Source organism: Crotalus tigris, unplaced genomic scaffold, assembly GCF_016545835.1.
Source record: "Crotalus tigris isolate CLP2741 ecotype Arizona unplaced genomic scaffold, ASM1654583v1 scf7180000019813.360662, whole genome shotgun sequence".
Lineage (NCBI taxonomy): Eukaryota > Metazoa > Chordata > Lepidosauria > Squamata > Viperidae > Crotalus > Crotalus tigris.
The window spans coordinates 192,220-202,053 of NW_024097723.1; the positions used below are offsets into that span (position 1 = coordinate 192,220).

The following is a 9,834-nucleotide window of genomic DNA, read 5'->3' on the forward strand; positions in this document are numbered from 1 at the left end:
CTCTTTCTCTTTCAGTCCATCTTTTCCAGCATTGTAAACTTTTTAAAGGAGAATATTTGTAGCTCAGGATTGAAGTCAGGGGTCCTTAGTGCTCTCTGAGCTTAGTTATTTTCTTGCAGATGTTACATTACCTAAACTAGATAACATCATTACTGCTAGTCTAGCACTGATGTTTTGGTAATGAAACGTCTGCAAGAAAACAACCATCAGAAAACACCAAGGAACCCGCATTGTAAACAGTGAACTGTCTTTGCATAATGTGTCACAGTATGATAATTTGAATCTGGCCTTGAGTGAAAACTTTGAGTTGATTTGTTTGATTATCCTTAGCTTGTTTTCTTGGATACCCATGGTATTCTCAGAAATCTTCTCCACCATCAGAGTTCAAAAGCATTGAAACTCTTTCTATGCTGCTTCTTCAAAGTGCAAATATTGTTTCCATGAACTGTTACAAACCTGTATGATTCTGAACTTTGTAGGTAGAGCCACATCTTGAATATGTAACGTCTTCAAGGCTGTTCTATCAAATGCTGGTCTGTGCAATGTTTCTTGACAGTCCAAATTGCCCTCATAACCTGAAGAATATATTCAGCGTATAGGTTGAATAAATAAGCAGAGTGTATACAATTATCTCAGTCTTGCCTGTTTTTTGTCTGTTTCACCTTGAACCTTTTAGTGTAAATTAAAGCAGTAATTTGCATTAGTCCTACAAAGCTGATTAATTTTGCTTCACTCTGCTAGTATGCTAATCTCACATGATGAATTAAAGCCAGATGCATTGTTTTTGTTCATTCAGACACGACAAGTATTGGAAGAGCTGACAGAGCTACCTGTCATGGTGGAACTGGCTAGTGATTTTCTGGATCGGAATACCCCTGTATTCCGAGATGATGTATGCTTTTTTATCAGCCAGTCAGGTAAATTGCCTTACATTTTAATTTGGGAAATATTGGGAATTTGACAAATGTGCTTTATTGGTATATATTATTACCTTAATTTATACCAAGATTCCAGTTGTAAAGTTTTAATTGTATTTACATTGGTATCCCAGCATCAAGAAGATCTTGTTACTATAATTCACATGTTGGTTTTTATTATTGGTGTAATGGGCTTTTCACTGAGTGTCTCAGAAACTGCATCTGGCAGTTCTGAAATGTAAGCTTTTCAAAACTGAGGTTCCCTGTGCCTGTATTTTAAAGAAAATATTACTCCTATTTCTGAAGCCAATTTAAAATTTCATTTTGCACTCTAAAACACAAATCATCTCCTCACGAGGAATGTTCTATGATACTTTACCTCCTACTAAAGTCAAATAGTTGGATGGCAGTCATTTTTAAAGATTTTGAGGATAATTCTCACTTCCTATTTAAAACAGCCAAAACAAGAAACATAGCACTTTGGCAAATTTACAAAACAGGAAAGCTGTTCGGTATCATGATGAATAGAGCAGGTCAGACCATTCTAAATTTGACCACCATTCAACTCTAATAATGTCATTGTTGTAATGTGTTAAAGGAGAAACTGCTGATACGTTGATGGCTTTACGGTATTGTAAGAATCGTCGAGCTTTGACTGTTGGCATTACAAACACGGTGGGAAGTTCAATATCCAGGGATACAGATTGCGGTGTACATATCAATGCAGGACCTGAAATTGGCGTTGCAAGTACAAAGGTAACTTTCCTTTTTTGTAATTGACCTTTTTCTCTTTTGAACCAAATCAGAGCCTTGATATTGCCTGGAGCAGCAGTAAAGTATCTTCCTCGTTAAGAAAGCATTGTGTTGCAGGAAACTGTCAATACTATCTATACCCGTGGTGGCTAACCTATGGCACGCGTGCCACAGGTGGCACGCAGAGCCCTATCTGTGGGCACGCGCGCCATTGCCCCAGTCCTAGGCCTTCAGCTGGATTTTATAAAATCTTTTCACTTTAGACCTCTGTCGCTGTATGAAGAAAAAAAAAAGGTCCAATCAATCAACCAATTTCAACTTTTTGCGGGAAAAAAAAGAACTCACAAAGTTGGAATTGATTGATTGAACTTTTTAGTCCCACCCAGTTCTGCCGTTACCACTGTAGCCATGCCCACACAATGGACCGTGTCCACCCAGTTTGGGCACTTGGTCTCTAAAAGGTTCGCCATCACTGATCTATACCAACCTGTAGAGACTCTAGGATTTGAAAACATCCTTTTCTGCAGCTTTACCTATGGATATGAGTGACTGAGTTATGATCTGATACCCACAGACATGTGTTGTACTGTAGACCTTCTTGTTTCATTAAAGCAGATCTAATAGATAGTCTTAGGATCATAATACAGCCACATAAAGGATTTTTTTGTTTTATCTTCAGGCTTATACCAGCCAGTTCATTTCTCTCGTGCTGTTTGGTCTGATGATGTCAGAAGACAGGATATCCTTGCAAAAAAGAAGAGAGGAGATCATAAGTAGTTTAAAGTCATTACCTGGTATGTTCATATGAGGAATTAAAGTTTGTTGTGAAAAGGAAAAAAAATATTGTCACAAACTTGTAAATCAGTTTTTGGTTTTGTAATTTTGAAAGGCATTCCATTATAGGATTCTTATTATTTGCTTGCACTTTAATTTCTTTGTTGAGAAAAAGGTAAGAGAACAAAACTGGACATCAGGCTTATAAAATAGAATCATGCTTTGAGGATAAATGTATGACATACTATTAATAGATGAGCAAATTTATACTTATGCACAGTAAGCTAAGAGCTCTGCTTTTTAAATTAAAATCTCTCTCTCTCTCTCTCTCTCTCTCTCTCTCTCTCTCTCTCTCTCTCTCTTTCAAATTGTATAGCAGTAACAGAATTCAAAACTTAAAAACTGACAAATAATTTAAAAAACTGCTTGGTAACTTACATTAAATAAGAACTATTTAGCACTCCAGTTGAGACTATCTAAGGAAAATGTGAGCCCTTAGTGAAGGCTAATTATTATTCAGGGCTTTAGGATAAAGAACTGTTGAAGCTTGTATCTCTGTAAAATTTCATGAAAATTTTAGCTGCTATCAAAGGGTAAAATAATATTTTTATACTGTAAAGCAGAGGAATCAATTGATGTATTCTGTCTAAATCTGCAACTAATATTTTGAAATATTTCAAATTTTGAAATTTGATAGTATTGCAAGAATGAAATTAATTCTCAGTTTTAATTTGTTTTGCAGAGATGATTAAAGAAGTACTGTCTTTGGATGAGAAAATACATGATCTGGCGCTTGAACTATATAAACAACGATCACTTTTGGTTATGGGTCGAGGATACAATTATGCCACTTGCTTGGAAGGGGCACTGGTATGAATCCTTAACTTTGAGTTTTTCAAAAGTACAACTAAATGTTATAGCTATAGGTAAAAAATATTTGTAAATAGTGCTTTGGAGAAAGTAAAAAGATTGATATGTCCTTCAGATCAGGATGTATTTGTTCACCAATACATCTATACTATTGATGCTTTGCAACTTCTGTTCCTTAAACTGAAATGTATAGAGAGAAATCCGTAGAATAAATTTTAAAGTGTACTGAAAAGATACATGATTAATGTTTTAATGGAGGTTATTAATTGGGATTCTTCATCTTAGACTCAACACATATTTGATGTTAGCTTGCATTTAAGAATTAGTACTGTATATGTACAGTACCTAAATTCAAAAAATTCAAAAATTGCGTATCATAGCAATGATTACTAATTAAAATTTGGGCATGCAAAAAGCAACTTTGAGGTTCTGACTTTAGTGTCATTTATCTGTGCTTGTTATCAGCAACATAATACATTTTTATTTTGTCCTTCCCGATTTTCTTTCATTTGCTTTGCAGAAAATCAAAGAGATTACATATATGCATTCTGAAGGCATCCTCGCTGGGGAATTGAAGCACGGGCCATTGGCTCTTATAGATAAACAAATGCCTGTTATTATGATAATTATGAAGGATCCCTGCTTTACCAAGTGCCAGAATGCTTTACAGCAGGTCACTGCCCGACAGGTAAACGCTGTAATTTGTATTTTATCTTTATGTTTAATCTGTACATTTCTTGCGAGAATAAAATACAATAAAAATATTTATTAATGAAATATATTTCATGCTTTTTCACTATACTTGCTCCTTCAATAGCAATAGCACGTAGATTTATATACCGCTTCACAATGCTTTACAGCTCTTTCTAAGCTGTTTACAGAGTCAGCATATTGCCCCCAATAGTCTGGGTCCTCATTTTACCCATCTTGGAGGGATGGAAGGCTGAGTCAATCTTGAGCTGGTCAGGATCGAACTGCTGGCAGTGGAATGCAAAGTCAGCCTGCAATACTGCATTCTAACCATTGCGCCACCACAGCAGTGGTGGCAGATGGCTAACTGTATAATATATAATGCTGATAAAATTATAATTAAATCATTAGAATTCATTTAATAACAATTCCACTAATAATGTACCATATTTCAGCAGCAATAAGATGCAAGGTCAAAAAACTGTCTAAACAGAATTGCTTTTATTTGCTTATCACAGATGTCAAAAGAATAATTTTAACTTTATTAGAATTCTTAAGAAGTCTACTGAGACTTGTAAAGCTAGCTAGATGAGAAGTCGCACTTAAGCAAAGACCAAAATAATATTAAACTAACTGAACATACATGAGCAAGATGATCTGGGGAATATCTGTGAATTGAATCCTTATAAAAAGCATTTAAATTTGAAAGATTGTTTGAAGAATGATGTGCTGCAAACCTTAATGTTTGGATCAAACAGTAGTAGACTATAAATCTTAATTCTCAGAAAAGTTTATATTTTAAATAAAATTTATTACTGAAGGCTTGAACTATATAATTGATAATTGGAGTTTGATGTTTCAGGAATAGGATTAATCTTATCAAGCTTTCTTACACGTTTTAATTTCATAAAAATTATTTGAATCATTAAAACTATGAGACTCAATGTGTACAATATTAATAATTTAATAATACATTAAGAACTGTATAATTTTGCCATACTATTATTATCTGGAAGATCACTGGGAATATGTAATTTACAGTTGAAGTGGATTCTTCAAAGCTCGGTAAACAGATTAGAGCTTAGAGTGGGAGAAAAAAGACAATTTTGTAAAAACTACCTTTTGAAGAGCACATATTATTGCCTCTTAAATCCTTAAAATCTTCAAATGCTAACTAGTTCTAACTGATAAGGAGCTTGCTAGCAGAGTATTCCGATGCTATGTTTTTCCAAGAATTTATATTTTTATGACAGAAGTAGAAAATAGCTAATGATTCTCTTTACCACTCTCTTCTAATATAAAAACAAGATAAATCCCCATTAGAGGAAAAATCCCCTCTTCTTGGTTATTGTTTCAATCATCTATATTTAATTAGCTAGAATCTGGGAATTTCAGTGCTGTTAGCTAAATCAAAAAGTTGAAAAAATATTCTCAAAAAGGCAATAGCAAATTACTTGCAAGAAACTATGTAGATATTTCCATGAATTTGCCAAGAACAGAATTTTACTCAAAGGAGATTTTATCTCTTAAGGGCATCCTAAAACAGCCAATAAGTCCATAGCTGTCAAAGAAACAAGAGAACTGAAGTCAAGCTAGTATGATCTCTCTTCACAAAGAGTTTGGGATTAGCCAAAAAGTTTTCTAGTGTCCTTGACTGGTGTGCTTCTGATAGTGGATGTGATGAAATTGTTCTTATTAAAATTGCTTTTAATAATAATAAATTCATGGATAATGGATACAATTCCCATTTGTTCTGTATTGTCTATAAAGTCATCAGTTACGTTAAGAATATCTCAATCACTACTTCTCCTTCATTAAATTTACTTATTCCTCTTGGAGAAAGTGAGATGTTGCATTTCTTGAATGTTGATTTTCCTTTTTTGCTCTTTCAGTAGCAGTGCATTCTCTGCTTTTGTGGCTTTTACTAGGAATTCTCTTTTCTCTCCAGGCTTTAATTTTTGATAAATTGTGCATGTAATATCTCTCTGTATTTTTTTAATTATTCCACCTTACCCCCCCAAAAAACCCTTTTTAGACATTGTTGTGATCACATTGCATTGGATCTCAAACAATATATTTTATATTGTCTGTTACAATGTTTTCTATTTGGTAAACTAGTAATAATAGTAATACACTCCTTGGCTTATGTAAATTTATTCAATGACGGTTCAAAGTTACAGCAGCACTGAAAGAAATGGATGTATAAGCAGTGTCTGAAGTTTCAGCTACATGTAGCACCCCAGCCACAATCAAGTAATTGCAATCCAGGTGCTAGGGCATCCAGCTCAAAATTATGACATCCCAAGATCATGTGATTGCCACTGGGGACTTTTCCTGCCAGCTTCCCACAAGCAAAGTAAACGGGGAACCTGGCAGGAAAAGTCCCAAGTCATTCTGGTAAATTGTTTCAGCCTATACACCCACCTTCCCCTTGGCTCTTGTGAGGCCTGCACTGGGTCTTCTAAGCTCTCCCTTGATTTGAATGAAGCCTCCGAAGCCTTCCCCGTTCTTCCCCACCCCAGTGCGGCACCCCAAGCTTCTTACCTGAGGGTCTCGCCACTTGTGCTTAGTGACCCCACACATCTTGAAGTTATGATCGCAATTGGGACTGTCAGGATTGCTATCACTAATCAATGCAATTGCATCACTTAGTGATGGCAATCTGGGTCCCAATTCCCATCGTAACCTGAGGACTACATGTAATATTATATTGGGTTACTGTAGCTGTAACATTTACCAGTAATGATACTAAAGCATTTAGACTCCTGCATTTTAGATTGAAGCCAAAATGATCAGTACCTACCAATTATGCATTCTTTTAGTTTAAATACAGTGGTATTTTCAGTGTTGTTTTATTAATATTCTTGCTACATCTATTTATTTATGAAAATTTATATGGCCACCCAACTCACACTCAGTGACTTTGGGTGACTTAAAAACCTAACTTGAAGGGGGGAGATGGGTGGCATAAAAAATTAATTAAATCACTAAAAATAACCTGCTAATGTTGGAAATGTGTTTGCAAAATACATTAAAACTATGTACAATCAATAATTGATTAATCATTAAAATTAATCCACACTACTTGACTTGTTTCTTAGGGCCGCCCTATTATTTTATGTTCTAGAGAAGATACAGAGAGCTCCAAATTTGCTTACAAAACAATTGAGTTGCCACAGACAGTCGATTGTCTACAGGGAGTTTTGAGTGTGATCCCTCTACAGCTGCTTTCGTTCCACCTGGCAGTTCTCAGAGGATATGATGTAAGTTACTTCCATATTTAGTCATTTCAATTAAAGCAAGGCTGCAAGCACAGTTGGATACTTCTCGGTTTCTTCAAATTGGTGACAAGAATGAGTGATAGGCTTTAAACAAATAGCTATAAATAATTGTGGTCTCTATAAAGATTGTGGTCTCTATAAAGATTAAGAAATGATTAGAGTTTAGGCATCTTTTAACTCAGGGGTGTCAAACTGCTGGTCCACAGACAGGTTGCCTCATGCGGATGCCGTGTCCATTCCAGCTCTGGCAATGCGAAAAAAGTCACGCTATGTCGTGACATGTTACATGACACAGCAAGTTTGACACCAGTGTTTTAACTTGAGCCAGAAACTTTAGTAAAGATAAAACTAACTATCTTGCTTGGTGTGTAATTCCTATTATCCAAAATATAAGAATTGGTAGAGGACAGGAAGACCTGAAAGAATATTGCCCATGGGGTCGTGATGGGTCAGACACGACTTCGCAATTAACAACAACAACATAAGAATAAAAGCCAAGCAGTGATTGTGATAAGAGTATTTGCAGAATCACCATTGTTGAATACTGTAGATCTTCACTGTCATTTTGTTAGCATGTAAAAAGATCACAAACAGATGAAAAGTTGACAATGAAGATGGGGTCTAGGATCATGGTACAAATGAAATGAAACAAAGAGAAGATAGAGTCAAGCAGAAGTCAAACTAAGCCAGCTTCCCAGGGATGTTAGTGGTTTGGCATATATTTACATAGTTTGGGAAGGCATATAGCAATTAGGACATTTTTTCCCTTTTAAAATAGGATAATTTCTATTGTTGTATGATGAAAACTTTTTTTTTCTTTTTCAGGTGGATTTCCCAAGAAATTTGGCTAAATCTGTGACTGTGGAATAAGTATTGTATTATGAAATATAGCCTGATCATGTCATAATGCTAAGTTAGGCTTTGTTTAACCTAACTTTGGCTAGTTTCAGTGGCTAAACTCACCACATGGCTTTTTCTTGGCAGTTTGAAGCCATGATCTGAAACTGATTTTCAAATCCTGATTTATTTTAATCAACTTGTTATGTCTAAACTCGGACTTCAGAGTTTTTGAACTTTGTCAGTGCAATTTAAGAGTAGTTTTAAAAGGTACCATTCATCAGAATAAACTGTTCTTCTTTTCTTTCCCAAATCCTTAATTTTCCTGTTAATATTTTTCTTTCCAAGGTGAGCTCTCTATGTGTAAGGCAGAAACCAAGCATCTCATTTTCCTAAAATTTCAATTTCCATTTCTCAGAAGGGAAACTAATGAGGCTCAGTAAAATGTCATTAGGAAAGCACATCTTAATAAAAATCACAAAACCTTATGTACATTTTTTTAAAATGCAGCAATCCAGAAGCAAAGCATATACAATCCTTCTTTTCAAAAAGTATAAAACACATACAACAAGCCCATTGTCCACAAGAACACAGGGAAAATGCACAATAAACAAACAACTTTAGAAATATAGGCACAACCACCCATATAAAATATAGGGGCACACCTACCATTGCTACAGGCAGTCCCATCCTTTATGTGATGTGGATGCTTAGGAAATGGTAGAGAAAGCAATTAGGAAGAGTTCACAGGACAACGCATGGTTACTTTTTGACAGAGAGATTGATTCTGGTTTGTTTATCTTGTTTTAGGTTTCAAACAAGTATTCTAATTACTCTGACCCTTCACTTCAAACCATAACTTTTTTTTTTACTGTGAGTTTTTTTTAATATGAGAGTAATGAACTGATAACCAGTATATTGTTCACTAGAAATTATTTGGAAAGATGTCCTTACTTTTGAAAAAAAAAACTGCTTAATGTGCCTTTAAATATTTGTCACATACCTTACTAAGTGCTCTTCCTTGTAGTGTTACTGAACTAATCAAATTGCCAAAGAAAGAAAAAAAAACTGTTGTTTACATATGTTTAATGAATAGTGAGAGTTTTTTTTACAACTGTGCAATATATGTATATAGCTTTCTTTCTGAGTTACTGTGAATAAATCAACACTATGAGCAGCCTGATGCTACACGTTTACTCAAACAGTCCTTATGAAGTTGGTAGGATTTGCTTCTGGGTATGTGTACATACAATGGTTGCCATGCTTTTAAATACAAATTATTTATATATACACAAATGTATAGCATTTAAGTTATTTAGCCTATGGATTACCTCTACTTAGATAATGCCTAAGAATTAATCCTAGGCTCATTAAGTTTGTATTGATTTGTTGCATTTACACATCTCACTAAGGCAGAATAAATGATGCAGTCACTCTCACCTGAGCCTCCTGCCAGAGCAGTTCAAACAACCATAGAATCCCATTCTGTGGTTTGGTTAACATAACTAAATCAGGAACTCTCCGTCGTTTTGCCTGCTTACAAACCAGAGTTGGAAGCTATAGGAGAGCCAAGCAGAAGTGTTTAAAGATCACGAATGAATCTGGTTTAAACATAATATGTGAATGCAGTCTTTTGTATATTGACTATTTTACTTTGGGCAGTTGTACTTTTAACTGAATTTCTATTGCATTTACCTAACTTTTTATATTTC

The 9,834-nt window shown here is 34.9% G+C and overlaps 1 protein-coding gene across 3 annotated transcripts in view; it reads left to right on the plus strand.

The window, feature by feature from the left end:
* GFPT2 (glutamine-fructose-6-phosphate transaminase 2) overlaps positions 1 to 9,834 on the plus strand; it is a 30,936-nt gene extending 21,102 nt beyond the window's left edge. For all 3 annotated transcript variants that reach the window (XM_039364582.1, XM_039364583.1, XM_039364581.1), the window contains exons 13-19: positions 797 to 917; positions 1,516 to 1,673; positions 2,350 to 2,464; positions 3,187 to 3,314; positions 3,835 to 4,002; positions 7,106 to 7,267; positions 8,111 to 9,834. In XM_039364582.1, the coding sequence (XP_039220516.1) occupies positions 797 to 917; positions 1,516 to 1,673; positions 2,350 to 2,464; positions 3,187 to 3,314; positions 3,835 to 4,002; positions 7,106 to 7,267; positions 8,111 to 8,155 (897 nt within the window). In that variant the 3' untranslated portion in view covers positions 8,156 to 9,834. The remainder of the gene's footprint in view (positions 1 to 796; positions 918 to 1,515; positions 1,674 to 2,349; positions 2,465 to 3,186; positions 3,315 to 3,834; positions 4,003 to 7,105; positions 7,268 to 8,110) is intronic.